At 64.6% G+C, this 22,761-nt stretch overlaps 2 protein-coding genes across 3 annotated transcripts; one reads left to right on the top strand and one right to left on the bottom strand.

The window, feature by feature from the left end:
* Positions 1–3: 3 nt before the first annotated feature.
* KDM6B (lysine demethylase 6B) lies at positions 4–19,222 on the top strand. Its single transcript, XM_062512161.1, has 22 exons — positions 4–26; positions 467–572; positions 1,027–1,152; positions 1,704–1,808; positions 2,330–2,618; positions 3,298–3,393; positions 3,936–3,950; positions 4,597–4,731; positions 5,315–5,546; positions 6,736–8,176; positions 9,366–9,492; positions 10,221–10,326; positions 10,836–11,041; positions 12,340–12,404; positions 12,724–12,792; positions 13,251–13,399; positions 13,929–14,043; positions 14,670–14,857; positions 15,907–16,048; positions 16,842–16,968; positions 17,808–17,978; positions 18,865–19,222. Exons 3-22 carry the CDS (start codon positions 1,031–1,033, stop codon positions 18,886–18,888), a joined length of 3,924 nt encoding a protein of 1,307 aa, XP_062368145.1. The 5' UTR covers positions 4–26; positions 467–572; positions 1,027–1,030; the 3' UTR covers positions 18,889–19,222.
* A 751-nt stretch (positions 19,223–19,973) lies between these two features.
* NAA38 (N-alpha-acetyltransferase 38, NatC auxiliary subunit) lies at positions 19,974–22,761 on the bottom strand. 2 transcript variants are annotated; one of them, XM_062512197.1, is made up of 3 exons: positions 22,706–22,761; positions 21,823–22,000; positions 19,976–20,932 (listed from the first exon to the last, which is right to left on the bottom strand). In XM_062512197.1, the coding sequence occupies exons 1-3, from the start codon at positions 22,742–22,744 to the stop codon at positions 20,838–20,840; spliced, it is 312 nt and encodes a 103-aa protein (XP_062368181.1). In that variant the 5' UTR covers positions 22,745–22,761; the 3' UTR covers positions 19,976–20,837. The 2 variants fall into 2 exon arrangements, 1 of the variants encoding a protein (XP_062368181.1); XR_009934103.1 differs by lacking the exons at positions 21,823–22,000; positions 22,706–22,761 and adding an exon at positions 21,481–21,520 and having other exon boundaries at positions 19,974–20,932.

Raw genomic sequence — 22,761 nt, 5'->3', positions numbered from 1 at the left:
GGTTCCCGGAGAGCGTCGCGGCATCGGTGAGGGGGCGGGGCTTGGGGCGGGGCCTGCGGCGCGTGGGAAATACTGCTCACTTCCGCATCACGTGATGGTGGCGTCGCCCGCGGGGCGGAGCCTCAGAAATGCCCCTAAAAGTGCCCCAGAATTGCCCCTTAAAGTGTCCCAGAACTGCCCCAAAACTGCCCTCAAACTGCCCCAGCTCTGTCCCTAAAACTGCCCCTTAAAGTGCCCCAGAACTGCCCTAAAACTGCCCCTAAACCACCCCAAAATTGCCCCAGAACTGCCCCTAAAAGTTCCCTAAAACTGCCGTTAAAGTGCCCCAGAACTGCACTTAAATTCCCGTGGAACTTATCCCAAAGCTGCCCCAGAAGTGCCCCGGAGCTGACCCCAAGCTGCTGCCCTGCCCCACAAGTGCCCCCATGGCCTTGGCTGCCCCCTAAGTGCCCGTACCTGTCCCCAGGTGTATGCGGCAGTGAGGGAGGGGCCGCCCCGGCCCAGCAGCCGCTCCCTCACCCCCCCCACGGGGGGGCCGTGGGGGGACCCAGCCCTCCCCTGCCCCACGAGTGGTGAGTGGGGGGCTTGTTTATGGTGTCATGGGGTGGTTTGGGGTGTCTATGGGGTTGGTTTTGGGGGTTATGGGGCTGTTTATGGCATATCTATGGGGCTGGATCCGTGGGTCTGCCGTGGGTCTGGGGGCTGGATCCGTGGGGCACAGATGGATCCCTGGGTCTGGGGGCTGGATCCGTGGGGCACAGATGGATCAGTGGGTCTGGGGGTGGGATCCGTGGGGCAGAGATGGATCAGTGGGTCTGGGGGTGGGATCCGTGGGGCAGAGATGGATCAGTGGGTCTGGGGGTGGGATCCGTGGGGCACAGATGGATCCCTGGGTCTGGAGGCTGGATCCGTGGGGCACAGATGGATCAGTGGGTCTGGGGGCTGGATCCGTGGGGCAGAGATGGATCAGTGGGTCTGGGGGCTGGATCCGTGGGGCAGGGACAGACCCCCCGTGTCCCCCCCCAGGCCGATGCATCGCGCTGTGGAGCCCCTGGGGGGCCGGGCCGGACGGGACCCCTTCGCCGTGGGGAGCCTGGGCTGCGGCGGGGGCTGGGCCGGCTGCCCCCCCCGGGCCTGGCTGCCACCCCCCAGGTATGACCCCAAACTGACCCCCACACTGACCCCAAACTGACCACTCCACTGACCCCCACACTCACAAACTGACCCCCGCACTGACCCCCACACTGACCCCGCACTGACCCCGCACTGACCCCCACACTGACCCCAAACTGACCACTCCACTGACCCCCACAATCACAAACTGACCCCCACACTGACCCCACACTGACCCCGCACTGACCCCCCCCACAATGACCCCCCACACTGACCCCCCCCACACTGACCCCCGCACTGACCCCGCACTGACCCCCCCCACACTGACCCCCGCACTGACCCGCCCCACTGACCCCCCCCCACTGACCCCTACACTGACCCCCCCCCCACTGACCCCTACACTGACCCCCCCCCCCCACACTGACCCCACACTGACCCCGCACTGACCCCCCCAGTTAATGCCCTCCAAAATGCTCCCCCCCTGCCCAGGGATCCCCATAATTGGGGAGGGGTCTCCCCATTCCCAGGGTGGTCTCCCCCATTCCTGGGGGTTCTCCCCTCCCCCCTCACCTCCCCTCCCCCCACCTCAGGTGCTCCTCCAGCCTCGGGCCGGCTCCGCTGCCCCCCCACCTCACGCCCCCCCCCAGCGGAAATGGGGGGCACCCCCTCCCCCACAAGGCCTTCTACCCCCCGGGGTAAGTGCTGACCCCAGATCCCACCTCCCCAAAATGTGTCACCCTCCCCCCACCTCCACTCCCAAAAGGGGTCCTGGGGGGTCCCTATGGGGCTGAACCCTCCAAAATCCCCATTTTGGGGGGATCCCTCTTAACCCCACACCGTCCCCCCCCCCCCCCCCCAATGTCCCCATGTCCCCATGTCCCCTCCTGTCCCCCCCAGACCCCTCTCCTCCAGCCCCCAGACCCACCCCCGGCTGTGCTTTGGGGTCTCTATTGGGATTTCTATGGGGCTGAATCCCCCCCATATTCCCATTTTCGGGTGTCCCTATAGGGCTGAGCCCCTCAAATATCCCCTCCTGTCCCCCCCCCCCCCAGACCCTCCATCCTCCAGACCGACCCCCCCCCCCCCCCGGCTATGTTTTGGGGTCTCTATTGGGATTTCTATGGGGCTAAACCCCTCCCAAAATCCCCATTTTGGGGAGATCCCTCTTAACCCCACCCCCCCCAATGTCCCCGTGTCACCTCCTGTCCCCTCCCAGAGGACCCCCCCGGGCTCCCCCCGCCCCCCTGGACCCCCTCCAGGGCTGTGTCCGGGCACTGCAGCCCTGGGACCCCCCCGGCCCCGAGGCCACCCCCGAGCTGGAGGAGCCACCGAGCTGTCACCACGGGCGTCATCGCGGCCACCGAGGGGACATCGGCCACCGGCCGGGGGACATCGGTCACCGAGGGGACATCGGCCACCGTCACGGGGGGGACGTTGGCCACCGAGGGGACATCATCGGTGGCCACCGCGGGGACATCGCCGCCCGCATCGGGCGCTTGCAGCAGGTGGGGACATGGGGGGACAGTGAGGGGACACTGAGGGGACATTGAGGGGACACTGAAGGGACAGTGAGGGGACATTGAGGGGACATGGGGACAATGAGGGGACACTGAAGGGACAGTGAGGGGACATTGGGGGGATGTGGGGACAGTGAGGGGGCATTGAGGGGACACCGAGGGGACATTGGGGGGACATGGGGACAATGAGGGGACACTGAAGGGACACTGAGGGGACATTGGGGAGATGTGGGGACAATGAGGGGACATGGGTGGGATGTAGGGACATTGAGGGGACACAGGAATGGGGGCTGGGTTGTGTCCCTGGTGCCACCGTGGTTGTGGCACTGCTGGGGACGTTTGGGGTCACAGCAGGTGCTGGTGGCAGGTGGGGACATCATTCTCAGGGGTGACACTGGGACATTTCCCATTTCCCTGTGGACCCTGGGGATGTCCCCGTGTCCCTGGGGGTGACCCTGAGGTGTCCTCAGGTGACCCTGGGATGTCCCCAAGGTGTCCCCATGGCCCTGGGTGTGACCCTGAGGTGTCCTCAGGTGACCCTGGGATGTCCCCAAGGTGTCCCCATCACCCTGGGGGTGACCCTGAGGTGTCCTCAGGTGACCCTGGGATGTCCCCAAGGTGTCCCCATGGCCCTGGGGGTGACCCTGAGGTGTCCCCATGTCCCCAGGCCCAGCTCTGGAGTTTCCCCCCGGGCCCTGTGTCCCCCCCCCGGGCTCGGGCCCTGCCCCCCCTCCAGCAGGTCTGGAGCCTGCTGCACCCCGAGGTGAGTGGGGGGTGCTTGGGGGGTCTGGGGAGAGGATTTTGGGGGTGTTTGGGGGGAATTGGGGGGGTTAAAGAGGTTGGGAAGGGGATTTGGGGGGATTGGGGGGTTAAAGTGGTTGGGAAGGGGAGTTTAGGGGGTATCGGGGGGGGGGGGGCCGGGGAGGGAATTTCATGTGAAATTTGGGGGGTTAAAAGGGAATTTGGGGGGCTGGGGAGGGGATCTTGAGAGGTTTTGGGGAAATTTTGGGGGTTTAAAGGGCGCAGGGGGTCTGGAGAAGGAATTTTGGGGGAAAATTTGGGGGGTGTTAGAGGGGAGTTGGGGGATCTGGAGAGAGAATTTTGGGGATTTGGGGGCGGCTGAGAGGATCCGGGGGGTTTGTGGAGAGGAATTTGAGGGGGGGGGGGGGGGGGGGGGGGGGGTGTGGCACTGGGAATAGGACCAGGCCTTACTGGGAACACTGGGAACGGGGATGGGGTGGGAGGGGTGACACCGCCCCCTCCCCCCTAAATTCCGCCCCCCCCCCCCCACCCCCCCAACCCCAGAAAAGAACGTTCCAGGCCAAAAGGGGGGGGGCGCAGCTGAAGAGGGGGGGCGGCCCCCCCTGACCCCCCCGCGGGGCAGCCCCTCCCCCCTGCCCAGCCCCTCCCACCCCCCCCGAGGACCTGCCCACCCCCTCAAACGGCGCCGCAGCGGCAGCCCCCAGGTGGGGGAGGGGTGGGAATTTTTTTTTTTTGGGGGGGGGGGGTGTGGGGCACTGAGGGATTTGGGGGGAGGGGGGGGTTAAAGTGGTGGTGGGGAGGTGGAAATGGGGGAGTCTGGGGGGGGGGCAATTGAAGGGTCTGGGGGGGTTTTAAAGGGGGGGGTGTTAAAATGGGTCTGGGGTTTTAAAGGGGTGGGGGGGTAAAAGGAGTCTGGGGGGCACTGAGGGTCTGGGGGGGATTAAGGGGTCTAGGGGGGGTTTAAGGGGGGTTGGGGGGATCAAACGGGTCTGGGGGGTAAAATGGGTCGGGGGGGGCACTGAGTGGTTTGGGGGGTTTAAGGGGGGGTCTGGGGGGGCATTTAAAGGGTCTGGAGGAGTACTGAGGGTCGGGGGAGGATCAAATGGGTCTGGGGGGGTTAAATGGGTCTGGGGGGTTAAATGGGTCTGGGGGGGCACTGAGGGGGTCCCTCCCCGTGCCACCCCCTGACCCCGCTGTCCCCCAGGGGGGCTGTGGGGCGCTGCCCCCCCCCCGGGCCCCCCCCCTCCGTTCCCGCTGCCCCCGGGGCTGTGGAGCCCCCTCCCCCCCGCCGAGGCCTGGGCCCCCCCCCCGGCGCCACGGGGCACCCCCGGACAGACAGGTGGGACCCCCCAAGTTGGTGTCACCTCCCCTGTGTCACCTCCCCTGTGTCACCTCCCCTGTGTCACCTCCCCTGTGTCCCTCTGTGCCCCCTACACATCCCTGGTGTCCCTCTGTCCCCATGTCCCTGTGTCCTCTTCCATGTCCTCGTGTCCCCCCTCTAACCTCTGTCCCCCCCATGTCCCCCCATGTCCCCCTGTCCCCCCCCTCTAACCTCTGTCCCCCCCATGTCCCCCATGTCCCCCCCTCTAACCTCTGTCCCCCCCATGTCCCCCCATGTCCCCCTGTCCCCCCCTCTAACCTCGGTCCCCTCTGTCCCATCATGTCCCTAGTGTGTCCTTGCCATGTCCCATGTCCCTGTGTGTCCCCTCTGTCCCCTCTAACCTCTGTACCCCCATGTCGCCCCCATGTCCCCCCCCATGTCCCCCTGTCCCCCCCCTCTAACCTCTGTCCCCGTGTCCCTCGGTCCCCCCCTCTTAACTTCTGTCCCCCCCATCCTCCCCATGTCCCTGTCCCCCCCCATGTCCCCCCCCATGTCCCCCTGTCCCCCCCTCTAACCTCTGTCCCCTCTGTCCCCCCCTCAGGACCAGCGGCTGGTGACCCCCCCGTTCCCGCCGCCCCCCCCTCCGCCCCCCCGCCCCTCTCCCCCCGGCCCCCCGGGCCCCCTCCCAAGTGACCTTAGGGCCAGCGGGGCCGGGGGGGCCCCCCCTGCCCCCCCCAGCCGCTCACCAGCACCCACCGCCTGCGTGCCTTGTGCCCCCCCCCGGGCACCCCCCCGGACCCCCGCCACCAGCACCCGAACCCCCCGCGGCGTGAGTGGGGACACGGGGGGGACATGGGGGGGACATGGAGGGGACAGTGGGGACACGGGGGGGACATGGGGGGGACATGGAGGGGACAATGGGGACATGGGGGGGGACAGTGGGGACACAATGGGGACATGGGGGGGACAATGGGGACATGGGGGGGGACATGGAGGGGACAGTGGGGACACGGGGGGGACATGGGGGGGACATGGAGGGGACAATGGGGACATGGGGGGGGACAGTGGGGACACAATGGGGACATGGGGGGGACAATGGGGACATGGGGGGGGACAGTGGGGACACAATGGGGACATGGGGGGGACAATGGGGACATGGGGGGACATGGAGGGGACAATGGGGACATGGGGGGGACAATGGGGACACAATGGGGACATGGGGGGGACAATGGGGACATGGGGGGGGACAGTGGGGACACAATGGGGACATGGGGGGGACAATGGGGACACAATGGGGACATGGGGGGACATGGAGGGGACAATGGGGACATGGAGGGGACAATGGGGACATGGGGGGGGACAGTGGGGACATGGGGGGGGACAGTGGGGACACAATGGGGACATGGGGGGGACATGGGGGGGACATGGCGGGGCATGGGGGGCACAATGAGGACACAGTGGGGGGGGCACAATGGAGACATGGGGACGTGGGAGGGACACGGGGACACAGTGGGACATGGAGGGGATGGGGGGACATGGGGGACACACGGCTGGGGGGTCAGAGAGGGAGGAAAAGGGGGTTCAGGGATACGGGGGGAGGGGGGGACACAGGAAGAGCCCCCCCACCCTTCAGGGTCTCACTCAGGGTCCCTTCCTCCCCCCCCCCCCTTTGTCCCCAAATGTCCCCTCAGGCTCCCGACCACCGTTACCAACCTCCGGAGCCGCCAGGGCCGGGGGGGGCGAGCGGGGGGGTCCCCACCCCCCACTTGCCCCCCGCCCCTCCCCCCTGCTGCGCCCCCCCCCCGGACCCGCTCCCCACCCCCCCCCTTACCCTGGCTGAAGGATCCGGGGGGGGGAGACCCCTTGGACGAGATCCTTTTTGGGGGACCCCCACCTAAGGGGGGGGCAGGGGGGGCCGATCCCCCTTTGGGGGGGTCCCCAGGATCTTTCCCGGACCCCACCAGCACCACCAGCAAGGGGGGGGGCGCGCCCCAGACCCCCCCCTTCCCTTACCCGGATAAGGAGGAAGAGGAGGAAGAGCCCCCTCCCCACCACCACCACCAACCCCCCCCCAGCGATTTCTGGCTGGGGACCCCTCCCCACCCCCCCTTACCGCCACCCCCCCCTCTCCGAGGACCCCCCCGATACCTCAGGTACCTCCCCCGCGCCCGCCCCCAGCCCCCCCCCCATTTCTTCGGGGGTCCCCTTTCCAAAGAGCACCCCCGCCCCTCCCCCAACCCCCCCCGCACCCCGAGCCCCCTCCACCTCCTTTGCCCCCCCCTCCCCCACCTTCCTCCGACCCCTCGGGGGTCCCCCCTCGCCTCTTCGATTTCGGGGCCCCCCCCTTGGACGATCAATTCGAGGAACCCCCCGAATTTGCCAAAATTTTACCCGACGGCCTGGCCAACATCATGAAGATGTTGGACGAGTCCATCCGGCAGGAGGAGGATGAGGGGGGGGTCGCCCCTCCCCCACCCCCACCCCCACCACCCCCCCCACCCGCTCCCCCCCTCCTCGCCCGTCCAAAAGCTCCTCCTTTTGGGGCCCCCCCGGGCCACGGCGACCCCCCGGACCCCCCTCGCCTTTATCCCTTCGGCAAACGGGACGACCCCAAAACTTCCCCGTTTTACAGCAAACCTCCCGCACCTCCTCCTCCTCCTCCTCCTCCTCCTCTTCCTCCTTCTGAAAAACCCTCCGCAGTGGGGGGCAGCACCCCTAAACTCACCCCACCATCCCCAAACCCCCCCACACCCCCCCAGCTCGCTACCTCACCCCCCGGCTGGGGGTCCCATCCCCCTCCCCCGGCCCGCAGCGAGTCCGAGGCTTTGGAGGAGATCAGCCGGGCTTGTGAAACTTTAGCCGAGCAAGCCGGCCGACCCAGCCCCCCGTCCCCGGATACACCCCCAAAATTAGGGGGTGGCGGTCGTCGTCACCGCCGTCCCCCCTCTTCACGTCACCGAGATCTCCGCCGGGGACCCCCCCGGCGCCGCCACCCCCGAAAAGAGGAGAGGGAACAACAACAACAACAACAGCAACAACAACGGGAACGGGATCGGGAACGGGATCGACCCGTGCTGGCCACGCTCGACCTGCAAAGCTCAAGCGTGCAGGAAAAAGGGGGACCCCCCCCAAAGCTCGAAACGAAAGGGGGGGGTCCCCAAAACCCTCCTTCGGCCCCCCCATCGTCGGGACCCCCTCCCGCTTTCGTCAGCTCCGCCGATCTCCTGAAGCTGCGCTCGCTCGGGGAGGGGCCCCCCAAAGAGCTCAAAATTCGGCTGATCAAGGTGGAGAGCGGCGCCGGGGGTGCCGGGGGGATCCCCGGACTCGGGGGGGTCCCCGGTGCCGGTGGTGGTGGCGCCGGCGGTGACGCTTTGGTGGCTTCGGAAGTTGGGGAACCCCGGGGGTTACCCCTGGCACAGCTGACGATCCGGCACAGCGCCGCCGAGGTGGTGCGAGCCAGCAAGTGAGTGTGGGGTGGGGGGGGGAAAGGAATTTGGGGTACCTGGTTGAGGTTTGGGGGGGTTCCACTGACGTTTGGGGGTACCCAGGTGAGGTTTGGGGGTAGCCAGGTGAGGTTTGGGGGGGTCCTATTGAGATTTGTGGGGATTCCTCTGAGGTTTGGGGGTAGCCAAGTGAGGTTTGGGGGGATTCCTCTGAGGTTTGGGGGTAGCCAGGTGAGGTTTGGGGTAGCCAGGTGAGGTTTGGGGGTAGCCAGGTGAGGTTTGGGGTAGCCAGGTGAGGTTTGGAGGGTTCCACTGAGGTTTGAGGGTAGCCAGGTGAGGTTTGGGGGTAGCCAGGTGAGGTTTGGGGGGGTTCCTCTGAGGTTTGGGGGTAGCCAGGTGAGGTTTGGGGGGATTCCTCTGAGGTTTGGGGGTAGCCAGGTGAGGTTTGGGGTAGCCAGGTGAGGTTTGGAGGGTTCCACTGAGGTTTGGGGTAGCCAGGTGAGGTTTGGAGGGTTCCACTGAGGTTTGAGGGTAGCCAGGTGAGGTTTGGGGGTAGCCAGGTGAGGTTTGGGGGGGTTCCTCTGAGGTTTGGGGGTAGCCAGGTGAGGTTTGGGGGGATTCCTCTGAGGTTTGGGGGTAGCCAGGTGAGGTTTGGGGTAGCCAGGTGAGGTTTGGAGGGTTCCACTGAGGTTTGGGGTAGCCAGGTGAGGTTTGGAGGGTTCCACTGAGGTTTGAGGGTAGCCAGGTGAGGTTTGGGGGTAGCCAGGTGAGGTTTGGGGGGGTTCCATTGAGGTTTGGGGGGGTTCCTCTGAGGTTTGGGGGTAGCCAGGTGAGGTTTGGGGGGGTTCCTCTGAGGTTTGGGGGTGGCCAGGTGAGGTTTGGAGGGTTCCATTGAGGTTTGGGGGGTTTCCTCTGAGGTTTGGGGGGGTTCCTCTGAGGTTTGGGGGTAGCCAGGTGAGGTTTGGGGTAGCCAGGTGAGGTTTGGAGGGTTCCATTGAGGTTTGGGGGTAGCCAGGTGAGGTTTGGGGGGATCCCACTGAGGTTGAGGATGACTGCAGGGGATTTGGGCACTTCCACGGTGTGAATTTGGGGGTATCTAAGCAAGATTTGGATAATTCCAGGAGATTTGGGTGATTCCAGAGGATTTGAACATTTCCAGGATGGGGATCTGGGGCATTTTATTGGGGTCCCACTGACGTCTCCCCGCAGGCAGGCGCGGCTGAAGGGGCCGTTCCGCGAGTCCTACCTGTGTCCCGCCCAATCCGTGAAACCCCGGATCGACGCCCGGGAGCAGCTCCCGAGGGACAAACTCAACCCCCCCACGCCCAGCATCTACGTGAGTCCTCATTGGCTGTTCCCCGGCTCTCCTGGATGCTGATTGGCTCATTGGATGGATCCCCTGCCTCCTGATTGGCTCCCTGAATGGGTTTCTTGATTGCTGATTGGCTCCTCAGCAGGGCGTCCTGCCTGCTGATTGGTTCCCTGCTGGGGAATCCCAGGGTGTCCCCTCTCCTGATTGGAGAGAAAGGGTCCTGGGCATTCTTGCTGCTGATTGGCTCCCTGGCAGATTCCAGCTCTTTGTTGATTGACCCCTGACTAGATCCCTCCTCTCCTGATTGGTCCATCATGGGCAGCTCTTTGTTGATTGGCTGCTGGGTGGGGCCTCCCTGCTGCTGATTGGCCAATAGGTGGGGGGCAAAGTTTCCCAGCGAATCCTGCTGCTGATTGGTTGCTGGGTCATGGGCTTTCAGTCCTGATTGGTTGGCGAGCCAAACCATCTCAGCTCTGATTGGCTGGTTGCTTGGGCTACCTGAATCCTCATTGGCTGGTGAAAGATCCATCCTGATTGGCTGATACCACAAATCCCATCCATCCTGATTGGTTGCTTACCTGGTTGTCGGGGGGGGAAGGTGGCAGGCTGCGATTGGCCCCTGCGTGAGGGCGCTGTGCTGTGATTGGTCCTTTTTGTCGGGTGCTGATTGGCTCCTTCCTGAGGGCGGTGGGCTGTGATTGGTCGCTTTGTCGAGCGCCGGTCGCTGATTGGCTGCTGCTGTTCCCGCCCAGCTGGAGAGCAAGCGCGACGCCTTCTCGCCCGTCCTGCTGCAGTTCTGCACCGACCCCAAGAACCCCATCACCGTCATCCGGGGGCTGGCAGGGTCCCTGCGCCTCAGTGAGTCACCCCAAAACCCCCCAGGGGCCCCAAAACCCCCCAGGGACCCCAGGGACCCCCAAACCCCCCAGGGACCTCAAAACCCCCCAGGGACCCCAAAACCTGCCCCCATGGCGTCACCGTCATCCGGGGGCTGGCGGGGTCCCTGCGCCTCAGTGAGTCACCCCAAAACCCCCCAGGAACCCCAAACCCCCCAGGGACCCCCAAACCCCCCAGGGACCTCAAAACCCCCCAGGGACCCCAAAACCTGCCCCCATGGCGTCACCGTCATCCGGGGGCTGGCGGGGTCCCTGCGCCTCAGTGAGTCACCCCAAAACCCCCCAGGGACCCCAAAACCCCCCAGGGACCCCAAAACCTGCCCTCACGGCATCTCCCCCATCACGGTCACCCAAGGCTGTCCCTGTCCTTGTCCCTGTCCCCATGGCAGCCCCCCCCCAGTCTTGGTGACCCCCAAAAATGACCCGAACCCTCCGTTTTGTTTATTTTTTTTTTTTTTTTTTTATTGGCAGACCTGGGGCTGTTCAGCACCAAGACCCTGGTGGAGGCCAGCGGCGAGCACGCGGTCGAGGTTCGCACTCAGGTGCAGCAGCCCTCGGACCAGAACTGGGACCTGTCGGGGACACGGCAGGTGTGGCCCTGCGAGAGCAGCCGCTCCCACACCACCATCGCCAAGTACGCCCAGTACCAGGCCTCGTCCTTCCAGGAGTCCCTGCAGGTGAGGGACAGGGGACATGTTGGGGACATGGGAGACACACCTGAGGGACAGGGGACACACCTGAGGGACAGGGGACACAGCAGGGACCACACCCCAGTATGTCCCAGTATGTCCCAGTATACCCAGCACCAGGCCTCGTCCTTCCAGGAGTCCCTGCAGGTGAGGGACAGGGGACATGTTGGGGACATGGGAGACACACCTGAGGGACAGGGGACACACCTGAGGGACAGGGGACACAGCAGGGACTACACCCCAGTATGTCCCAGTATGTCCCAGTATACCCAGTACCAGGCCTCGTCCTTCCAGGAGTCCCTGCAGGTGAGGGACAGGGGACATGTTGGGGACATGGGAGACGCACCTGAGGGACAGGGGACACACCTGAGGGACAGGGGACACAGCAGGGACCACACCCCAGTATGTCCCAGTATGTCCCAGTATACCCAGTACCAGGCCTCGTCCTTCCAGGAGTCCCTGCAGGTGAGGGACAGGGGACATGTTGGGGACATGGGAGACACACCTGAGGGACAGGGGACACACCTGAGGGACAGGGGACACAGCAGGGACTACACCCCAGTATGTCCCAGTATGTCCCAGTATACCCAGCACCAGGCCTCGTCCTTCCAGGAGTCCCTGCAGGTGAGGGACAGGGGACATGTTGGGGACATGGGAGACACACCTGAGGGACAGGGGACACACCTGAGGGACAGGGGACACAGCAGGGACCACACCCCAGTATGTCCCAGTATGTCCCAGTATGTCCCAGTATACCCAGTGCCAGGTATGCTCCTTCCAGGAGTCCCTGCAGGTGAGGGACACGGCGGGGACAGCACAGGGGACAGAGGGCTCAGGGGGATATGGGGGATACAGGGGACTTGTGTCCCCAGATGTCCCCAGGGTGTCCCCAGATGTCCCCAGATGTCCCCAGGGTGTCCCCAGGGTGTCCCCAGATGACCCCTGGTGTTCCTGAGGTATCCTGGGGTATCCCCTGGTGTCCTCAAGTGTCCCCAAATGTCCCCTGCTTGTCCCCAGGTGTCCCCTGGGGTGTCCCCAAGTGTTCCTGGTATCTCTGAGGTGTCCCCAAGTGTCCCCTGGTTGTCCTCAGGGTGTCCCCAAGAGTCCCTGGGGTGTCCCCTGGTGTCCCTGAGTGTCCTTTGGTGTGCTGGGGGTGTGTCCTGGAGCCCCCAGAATGTCCCCTGGAATTCCTGGCTGTCTTTGGAGTGTCCCCAAGTGTCCTCCAGCACCCAGCGGGGCTGAGGTGACACCTGGGGAGGTGACAGGGGGTGACACTATCCCCACAGGAGGACAAGGACAGCGAGGATGAGGAGGCCGAGGAGCCCGACAGCACCACCGAGACCCCGCCCAGGTGGGGACACCCCGAGGTCCCCTTTAGGGACATCCTGGGGGGGACAAGGTGTCACCTCCTCCCCAGCCCGGGCCACCACTGCTGTCCCCAGGGGGGTCCTGGTGTCCTTTGGGGGGGGTCTCAGTGTCCCCAGGGTGTCACTGGGGGAGGGTCCCAATGTCCCCAAGGTGTCCCGAAAGTGTCCCTGTGTCCTTTAGGGGTGTCCTGGTGTCCCCAAGGTGTCCCCAGGTTGTCACTTTGTCCCCAAAGCCTGGAGGGGTGACATGTCCCCCTTGGGGACCCCGTCCCTGCCCCCCCCGTGACCCCGTGTCCCCCCCAGCCCCCCCGACCAGAAATCCCACCAGATCATCAAGTTCGGGACCAACATCGACCTGTCGGACGCCAAGAGGTGACAGTGGGGACACCCGGGTGACAGTGGGGGGGTGGGGACACCTGGGTGACAACGGGAGGGAGGGAGGGGACGCCTGGGCGACAGTGGGGACACACCTGGGTGACAGTGGGGGTGGTGGGGGCACACCTGGGGGACAGTGGGGACACCTAGGGGACAGTGGAGGGGTGGTGACAATGGGGATACCTGGGGGACAGTGGCGACACCTGGGTGATAGTGGGGGACACGCCTCCGTGACAATGGGGACACCTGGGGGACAATGTGGGGGGCACACCCCTGGGTGACAGTGGAGGGTGGGGACAGCTGGGTGACAACGGGGAGGGTCAGGGTTACCTGTGGGTGCTACAGGGACACGTGGGGGGCCGAGTTTAGCGTTCAAATGACACTGTGGGGATACCCGCGGGGCAGGTGGCAGGTGCCACCCCTCCAGGTGCCATCGCTGTCCCCTGTCCCCGCAGGTGGAAGCCGCAGCTGCAGGAGCTGCTGAAGCTGCCGGCGTTCATGCGCGTCTCCTCCACGGGCAACATGCTGAGCCACGTGGGCCACACCATCCTGGGCATGAACACTGTGCAGCTCTACATGAAAGTGCCCGGCAGCCGCACCCCAGGTGAGCCGCGGCACACCTGGGCACAGCCGGGGTACACCTGGGCACAGCTGGGGTACACCTGGGGGACAGCTGGGGTACACCTGGGCACAGCCGGGGTACACCTGGGCACAGCCAGGGTACACCTGGGCACAGCTGGGGTACACCTGGGGGACAGCCGGGGTACACCTGGGCACAGCTGGGGTACACCTGGGCACAGCCGGGGTACACCTGGGCACAGTTGGGGTACACCTGGGCACAGCCGGGGTACACCTGGGGGACAGCCGGGGTACACCTGGGGGACAGCCGGGGTACACCTGGGCACAGCTGGGGTACACCTGGGCACAGCCGGGGTACACCTGGGCACAGCTGGGGTACACCTGGGGACAGCTGGGGTACACCTGGGGGACAGCTGGGCACACCTTGCCCAGAGCAGTCACGTGGTGGCAGCAGTGTCTGGGGACAGCCCAGCGGGGGTGACACGAGGTGACAGGGCGCGACAGTGGGGGTGACACGAGGGGACAGGCTGTGACGACGACAGCGTCCCCCGCAGGCCACCAGGAGAACAACAACTTCTGCTCGGTGAACATCAACATCGGCCCCGGTGACTGCGAGTGGTTCGCGGTGCACGAGCACTACTGGGAAACCATCTCTGCTTTCTGCGACAGGTGGGCGGGGCCTGCACAGAGGGGCGTGGTCTGCACAAAGGGGGCGGTGTTTTGTGTGAAGGGGCGTGGTCTGCATGAAAGGGGCGTGGTTATGGGGTAACACTACTGAGAGACCATTCCAGCCCTTTGGAATGGGGGGCGGGGCCCAGGAAAGGGGGAGTGTCTTGTGGGGGAAAGGGGAGGGGCTTAAGAAAAGAGGGAGGGGTCTGGGAAATGGGGTGTGGTCTAGGGAAAAGGGTGGGGTCGGCATGAATAAGGAGGGGCCTGCAAAAGGGGGTGGGGCTTAAAAGGGAGGGGTTGGGAAATGGGTGTGGCTCAAGGAAAGGAGGAGGTGCTTGCAAAAAAGGGGGTGGGGCTTAAAAAGAGGGAGGGGCTGTGAAAAGGAGTGGGGCTGTCATAAAGGAGCCAACCTATAATAATTAGTGTTAATTATTTGGGGCGTGGCCTGGGTGGAATCAGTGGGTGTGTCCTGATAGTGAATGGGTGTGGCTACACAGAGGGCGTGGCCAACCCCGCCCTTATCCAGCAACGTTGAAGAATTTTTAATTGAGGGAGGGAATGGGTGGGGCTCTGTGGGCGTGTCCAGGAGTGGGTGGAGATGCCACTGACCACGCCCCCCGGCACAGGCACGGTGTGGACTACCTGACGGGCTCGTGGTGGCCCATCCTGGAGGACCTGTACCGCTCCAACATCCCGGTGTACCGGTTCGTGCAGCGCCCCGGGGACCTGGTGTGGATCAACGCCGGCACCGTGCACTGGGTGCAGGCCACGGGCTGGTGCAACAACATCGCCTGGAACGTGGGGCCGCTGACAGGTGAGGGGACACGGGGGACACGGGGGGGACACGGGGACATGGGGGATGTTGAGGGGACAACATCGCCTGGAACGTGGGGCCACTGACCGGTGAGGAGACACGGGGGACACGGGGGGGACACGGGGACATGGGGGATGTTGAGGGGACAACATCGCCTGGAACGTGGGGCCGCTGACAGGTGAGGGGACACGGGGGACACGGGGGGGACACGGGGACATGGGGGATGTTGAGGGGACAACATCGCCTGGAACGTGGGGCCGCTGACCAGTGAGGGGACACGGGGGACACGGGGGGGACACGGGGGGGACACGGGGACATGGGGGATGTTGAGGGGACAACATCGCCTGGAACGTGGGGCCGCTGACCGGTGAGGGGACACGGGGGACACGGGGACATGGGGGATGTTGAGGGGACAACAACATCGCCTGGAACATGGGGCCACTGACCAGTGAGGGGACACGGGGGACACGGGGGGGACACGGGGACATGGGGGATGTTGAGGGGACAACATCGCCTGGAACGTGGGGCCACTGACCGGTGAGGAGACACGGGGGGGACATGGGGGATGTTGGGGACATGGGGGGGGTTGTGGGGATTGGGGACATTGGGGACACTGGGGGCACTGGGGGCACTGGGGACATGGGTTAGGGACATTGGGGGGATTGGGGATATTGGGGACATTGGGGGCACTGGGGACATTGGGGACACTGGGGGCACTGGGGACATGGGTTAGGGACACTGGGGACATGGGGGACATTGGGGACACGGGTTAGGGACATGGCGGGGATTTGGGATATTGGGGACACTGGGGACACCGGGGACATGGGAGGAACACGGCAGACAGGGGGGAGGTGATGGGACATGGAGGACGTGGGGACATGAGGACACGAGTGCGGGAACATTGGGGACACACCATGGACAGGTGACAACACGGCACCGCCACGTGGGGACCGCCGAGCATCCTGAGGATGGGCTGGGGGGGGGGTCAGGGGGTGCGGTGGCCGTGATGTCCCCAATGATGTCCCCAATGATGTCCCCAATGTCCCCAGCGTACCAGTACCAGCTGGCCCTGGAGCGCTACGAGTGGAACGAGGTGAAGAACGTCAAATCCATCGTGCCCATGATCCACGTGTCCTGGAACGTGGCCAGGACCGTCAAGATCAGTGACCCCGACCTCTACAAGATGATCAAGTGAGCCTGGGGACACCTGGGGACACCTGGGGACACACAGGGACAGGGATATGGGATGGGGACATGGCAGGAAAGGGGGATTTGGTGGCTTTGTGCCCCATGGTGGGTGGCAGTGGGTGGGTCCCTGGTGTCCCCACAGTGGGCGACAGTGTCACTGGCGACGGTGTCCTTGTGGTGGGGACAGCAGTGACAGTGGGGTCCCTGTCCCCATGGTGGATGACAGCAGTGACACAGGTGACACAGGTGTCCCTGTCCCCATGGTGGGTGACACAGGTGACACACAGGTGACAAAGGTGTCCCTGTCCCCACGGTGGGTGACACAGGTCACAGGTCACACACAGGTCACAAACAGGTCACAACATGTGTCCCTGTCCCTACAGTGGGTGACACTCAGGTGACATGGGTGACGTGGGGTCGCTGTCCCCACGGCGGGTGACACTCAGGTGACACTCAGGTGACACGGGTGGCACACAGGTGACACGGGTGACAGTGGTGTCCCTATTCCTGTGCTGGGTGACACTCAGGCGACACGGGTGGCACACAGGTGACACGGGTGACGCGGTGTCGCTGTCCCCACGGCGGGTGACACTCAGGTGACACTCAGGCGACACGGGTGACACGGTGTCGCTGTCCCCACGGCGGGTGACACTCAGGTGACACTCAGGCGACACAGGTGGCACACAGGTGACACGGGTGACGCGGTGTCGCTGTCCCCACGGCGGGTGACACTCAGGTGACACTCAGGTGACACACAGGTGACACGGGTGACGCGGTGTCGCTGTCCCCACGGCAGGTACTGCCTGCTGCAGTCCATCAAGCACTGCCAGGTGCAGCGCGAGAGCCTGGTGCGCGCGGGGAAGAAAATCGCGTACCAGGGACGCGTCAAGGACGAGCCGGCGTACTACTGCAACGAGTGTGACGTGAGTGACACTGGGGACACTGGGGACACTGGGGACACTGGGGACAGCGCGGGTGGCCTGGAGGTGTCCGTGGCCAAGGCCGTGAGGTGTCCCTGCAGTGTCCTTGTCCTTGTCCTTGTCCCTGCGGTGGCCCTGTCGTTGTCTTTGGCCATGGGCACAATGGGGAATCTTGGGCCATGTCACTGTCACACTGTTGGTGGCCATTGCGTGTCCTTGGCCACACCGCTGGCCACTGACCATGACCACTGACCACTGACCATTCCTGACCACTGACCGTTCCTGACCACTGACCGTTCCTGACCACTGACCATTCCTGACCACTGACCATTCCTGACCACTGACCATCCCTGACCACTGACCATTCCTGACCACTGACCGTTCCTGACCACTGACCACTGACCACTGACCATGACCACTGACCATTCCTGACCACTGACCCTTCCCCTGACCACTGACCATCCCTGACCACTGACCATCCCTGACCACTGACCATTCCTGACCACTGACCGTTCCTGACCACTGACCACTGACCACTGACCATTCCTGACCACTGACCATTCCTGACCACTGACCACTGACCACTGACCATTCCTGACCACTGACCATTCCTGATCACTGACCCTCCCCCTGACCTTGACCACTGACCATCCCTGACCACTGACCATTCCTGACCACTGACCACTGACCATTCCTGACCACTGACCCTTCCCCTGACCACTGACCATGACCATTGACCATCACTGACCATTGACCATCACTGACCACTGACCATCCCTCACCACTGACCATCACTGACCATTGACCATCCCTGGCCACACCGCCGGCCGTTGCCCCCGCAGGTGGAGGTGTTCAACATCCTGTTTGTGACCAGCGAGACGGGCGGGCGCAACACGTACCTGGTGCACTGCGAGGGCTGCGCGCGGCGCCGCGGGGGCGGCCTGGCCGGCGTCATCGTCCTGGAGCAGTACAAAACTGAGGAGCTCATGCAGATCTACGATGGGTTCACCTTGGTGAGGGACACACCTGGGGACGCACCTGGGGACAGGGACACACCTGGGGAACACACCTGGGGACAGGGACACACCTGGGGAACACACCTGGGGACAGTGGGGACACACCTGGGGAACACACCTGGGGACAGGGACACACCTGGGGACAGTGGGGACACACCTGGGGAACACACCTGGGGACAGGGACACACCTGGGGAACACACCTGGGGACAGTGGGGACACACCTGGGGAACACACCTGGGGACAGTGGGGACACACCTGGGGATACACCTGGGGACAGTGGGGACACACCTGGGGAACACACCTGGGGACAGGGACACACCTGGGGACAGTGGGGACACACCTGGGGAACACACCTGGGGACAGGGACACACCTGGGGAACACACCTGGGGACAGTGGGGACACACCTGGGGAACACACCTGGGGACAGGGACACACCTGGGGATACACCTGGGGACAGTGGGGACACACCTGGAGACAGGGACACACAGGGGGAGGATACACCTGGGGACAGGGACACACATGGGGACACACCTGGGGAATATGGGGGACACATAGGGGAACATACCTGGGGGCAGTGGGGACACACCTGGGGACAGGGACACACCTGGGGACACACCTGGGACCAGGGGCATACCTGGGGACACATCTGGGGACAGGGACACACCTGGGGACACATAGGGGAACATACCTGGGGGTAGTGGGGACACACCTGGGGAACGGGATCCACCTGGGGAACACACCTGGAGGGACAGCTGGGGGCAGTGGGGACACACCTGGGGACATCTGGGACACACCTGCACACCAGGTGACACCAGTGTGGGCACTGTCCCCTCCCGGTGTCCCCGAGGTGGGGGTGCTGAGCTGACCCCTCCCCCCCCCAGGTGACGCCGCCGACCCCCAGATGAGGCCCCTGAGCCCCCTGCCCCCCCCCCCCCCCAGGGGACACCACGGTGGGGGAGGGGACAGAGGGGGACAGGGGGGGTGTCCCCCCGCCCCTCCCCCCACGAACACTTTTTATTTATTCGCGGAGAAATCGCCCCAAAAAAATCGTCTGGATGGACAGGACGCCCCTCCCCCACCGCGGGGGGAGGGGGTTTGGGTGGAAAAACTCCGATTTTATACAAAAAATACCGATTTATAGGAATTTACAGAGCCCCTCCCCCCCCCGCGGTGGGGGTTGGGTTTTTCTGCTCCCACCCCTCCCCCAAACACCCCCAAATTTTAGGGGGGGCGGGGGGGGGGGGGTGTCTGTGAACTCAGAGGGGGGAGGGGGAGGCTCGGCTCCGACCCCTCCCCCCCCCCTCAAATTTAGGGGGAGTTTGTGCCCCTCCCCCAACACAAAGGGGTGCTTTGGGGGAGGGGGGGGGGATGGGGGAAGGGGCACTTTTTTTGGGGGGGGTTTCCACCCCCTTGCCAAGACTCAACCAAAAACTCGCCCCCCGCCCCCCACCACCAGCCGCCCCTCCCCCCATCCCCCCCCCCAATACGGGTCCGAGCCGAGGGGTGGGGGAGGGGATTTTTTTTTTTTTTTGGGGGGGGGGAGGTCTATGTCTCCCCTCCCCCCGCTCCGCCCCTCCCCCTTCCCGGGGTGGGGCTCAGGTCTCTAAAGGGGGGGGAGGGGCTCCCCCCCAAAACCATGGTGCAAAGGGGGGAGGGGCCTGTGCTACCCCCTCCCCCCCCCAAAAAAAAAAACCCGGGGGGGGTGCGGCAGCAAGAGCCCACCCCCCCCCCCCCCCCCGCGGGGGGAGGGGCCTTGGGGTGCCCCTCCCCCCCTCCCCGAGCCTCATTTTGTTTGGTTTTTTTTTTTGTTGTTTTTGTAAATGATTTTCTCTTTTTTTTTTTTTTTCCTTCTCTTTTTTAATTTATATGCGGGGAAGGGGTGGGGGAGGGGTCGCTTTATTTATTGGGGGGGTCGGGCCGGGGGTCCCCGACTTCCAGGGAAAGGGGGAGGGGGGGGGAGGGGTCTGGTGTGGGGGAGGGGGGATTTTTGGTCACTGTAACCCCGGTGACCCCCCCCTTGTCCCCCCCCCCCGGTGACCCCTGACCTTTGGGTGGGGGGAGGGGAGGGTTCTCACCCCCTCCCCCCAACACCCCCTCACCCCACCCCCCACCCCCCATCATGGTGCTGGGCCCTGCGGCCGCCCCTCCCCCCACCACCCCCTCCCACCCGTGTGCCCCTCCCCCCTTCCCCTCCCCCTCACCGGGACCCCCCCGGTGTTTTCGGGGGTGGGGGAGGGGCGGGTGTTCCCCCCCTCTCCCCTCCCCCACCCAGAAGCTATTTTGTACCTGAGATTAAATTAATGGCAAAGCCAGACGGCTCCGTGGGGGAGGGGCGGGAATTGGGGGGGGGGGGGGGGGGGGATTTTGGGGGTCCGAGGGAGTGGGGGAGGGGTCCGAGGAAATGGGGGTGGGGGGAGGGCAGGAATTTGTGGGGGGAAAAAGAAATTTGGGGGGCTCAGGAATTTTGGGGAGGAAATTTGGGAGGGGTCTCAGGAATTTGGGGGGGGCTCAGGAATTGGGGGGGGGGCCTCAGGAATTGGGGGGGGGGCCTCAGGAATTGGGGGGGGGGCCTCAGGAATTGGGGGGGGTCTCCCACCACACACAGTGGGGGGAGGGGGGGGACACACAAACGTCACACGGGGACATCACTGGGGTGGGGAGGGGGCTTTAATGGCACCCTGGGGACCCCCCCCAAACCCCCGAGGAACATTTTGGGGTGAGGGGTCTCAAAGTCCTGGGGGGGAGGGGGGCTCCACATGGATTTTTTTTTTTTTTTTTGGGGGGGGGGGGTTTCTCTCAAGGTTTTGGGCTCCTTGAGGCACTGGGGGGGTCCCCCGGATGTTTTTGGGGTCCCTCAGGGGTAGGGGGGCTCCACCTCGATGGACACGATGTGGTGCCCGGGGACCATGGCCAGCCCCAGAACTCGGGGTTCGCTGCCTGGGAACGCGTCTGGAGAGGAAAAAAAAAAAAAAAAAAGGGGGGGTTCAGACCCCCCCCCAAAATCCCCACAGGTCCCTTTAGGCTCCCCCACCCCCCCCAAAAAAAAAAAAAATCCCAAAGACCCCCTCAGGAGTTTCTGTGCCCAGCTCAGGATCCCGTTCTGGCAGCTGGAGCACCCCAAAAATCCCAAACAAAACCCCCCAAAAACCCTACAGAGACCCCCCCAGGACCCTCATAACCTCCCCAAAAACTCCTCCAGGACCCCTCAAACCTCCCCAGGACACCCCCAAAAACTCCTCCAGGACCCCTCAACCCCACCCCAGGACCCCTCAAACCCCCCCAGGACCCCCAAAAACTCCTCCAGGACCCCTCAAACCCCCCCAGGACACCCCCAAAAACTCTTCCAGGACCCTCCAGACTCCTCCAGGACCCCCCCAACCCCCCCCCAGGACCCTCATAACCTCCCCAGAACTCCTCCAGGACCCCCCAAAAACTCCCCCAGGACCCTCCAGACTCCTCCAGGACCCCCCCAAATCCCCCCAGAACCCCCCCAGGACCTGCAGCTTTCAGGAATTCCTGGGCGGATCCCAGGATCACGTTGCTGGTCCGAGCTTAAAAACGTTCCTATCCCCCTCAGGCCCTCATAACCCCCCAAAAACTCCTCCAGGACCCCCCCCCCAAACTCCCCCAGGACCCCCCAGAACCCCCCCCAGGACCTGCAGCTTTCAGGAATTCCTGGGCGGATCCCAGGATCACGTTGCTGGTCCGAGCTTAAAAACGTTCCTATCCCCCTCAGGCCCTCATAACCCCCCAAAAACTCCTCCAGGACCCCCCCCCCCAAACTCCCCCAGGACCCCCCCAGAACCCCCCCCAGGACCCCCCAGAACCCCCCCCAGGACCTGCAGCTTTCAGGAATTCCTGGGCGGATCCCAGGATCACGTTGCTCTGGCGATCCGTGCACAGGAACGCTCCCACCAGGGTCCGTCCGTCCGACATTCGGATGCGGAGGCTGCGGTTGAGCAGAGCCTCGAGCCGCTGCCGCCCCCGGGGGGGTCCCGAGACCCCCGGCCCGGGCTCCTGGGAGGGCGAAGGGGGGGAAATCGGGGAAAGAGTGAGACCCCCCCAAAACCCCCGGGATGGGGCTTGGAAGGAATTGTGGGAGCCCCAGTCCTTATGGACCCCCCCCCCCCCCAAAACCTTCACCAGTCCTTATGGACCCCCCCAAAACCTTCCCCAGTCCTTATGGACCCCCCACCCCCAAAATCTCCCCCAGTCCTTATGGACCCCCCACCCCCAAAATCTCCCCCAGCTCTTGTGGACCCCCCAAACCTTCCCCAGTCCTTATAGACCCCCAAAACCTCACCCAGTCCATATGGATCCCCCAAAAAAAAACCTTTCCCAGCTCTTATGGCAGTCCCAAAACCTCCCCCAGGCTTTAACAGACCCCCCCCCTAAACCTCCCCCAGCCCTTACGGCACCCCCAAACCTTCCCCAGACCTTCTGCCCGACCCCCCTCAAGTTGTCTGAGGTCCCCACAGAACCACCCCAAGTTCTCAGTGTCCCCTCACGACCCCTCTGAAGCCCCCCGGCCCCACACGCACCCACAGCCCCCCGATATTTCCTCTCAGGACCCCGGAACCGCCCGCCCGTAAACCCCTATGGCCGCCCTACAGCCTCTAGCTTCCCCCACCTTCTCCCCCTCCGGTCTCCCTAGGATCCATAGGGCAGTCCCTATAGCCTCCCCCAGACCCCCTAGATCCCCTACAGACGCCCCCTACTCACGGCCGGGCCGCCCCCCGCCTCCTCCGGCGGATCCGCCATTATGGCGCCGAGGCCCA

This window comes from Cinclus cinclus, chromosome 34, assembly GCF_963662255.1.
Source record: "Cinclus cinclus chromosome 34, bCinCin1.1, whole genome shotgun sequence".
NCBI classification, from domain to species: domain Eukaryota; kingdom Metazoa; phylum Chordata; class Aves; order Passeriformes; family Cinclidae; genus Cinclus; species Cinclus cinclus.
Note: the sequence above shows the minus strand (reverse complement) of the source record. Positions and strands in the feature narration are given on the sequence as shown.

What these genes read in the sequence shown, in the direction of transcription:
- NAA38 (XM_062512197.1), bottom strand. Translation starts at nt 22,744, where the DNA reads ATGGCGGATCCGCCGGAGGAGGCGGGGGGCGGCCCGGCC. An exon ending in AGGCGGGGGGCGGCCCGGCC is followed by an intron (nt 22,001 to 22,705) that starts GTGAGTAGGGGG and finishes TCGCCCTCCCAG; the next exon opens with GAGCCCGGGCCGGGGGTCTC. An exon ending in GGAATTCCTGAAAGCTGCAG is followed by an intron (nt 20,933 to 21,822) that starts GTCCTGGGGGGG and finishes TTTCCTCTCCAG; the next exon opens with ACGCGTTCCCAGGCAGCGAA.
- KDM6B (XM_062512161.1), top strand. Translation starts at nt 1,031, where the DNA reads ATGCATCGCGCTGTGGAGCCCCTGGGGGGCCGGGCCGGACGGGACCCC. An exon ending in AAGGCCTTCTACCCCCCGGG is followed by an intron (nt 1,809 to 2,329) that starts GTAAGTGCTGAC and finishes GTCCCCTCCCAG; the next exon opens with AGGACCCCCCCGGGCTCCCC. An exon ending in GCCCGGCAGCCGCACCCCAG is followed by an intron (nt 13,400 to 13,928) that starts GTGAGCCGCGGC and finishes CGTCCCCCGCAG; the next exon opens with GCCACCAGGAGAACAACAAC.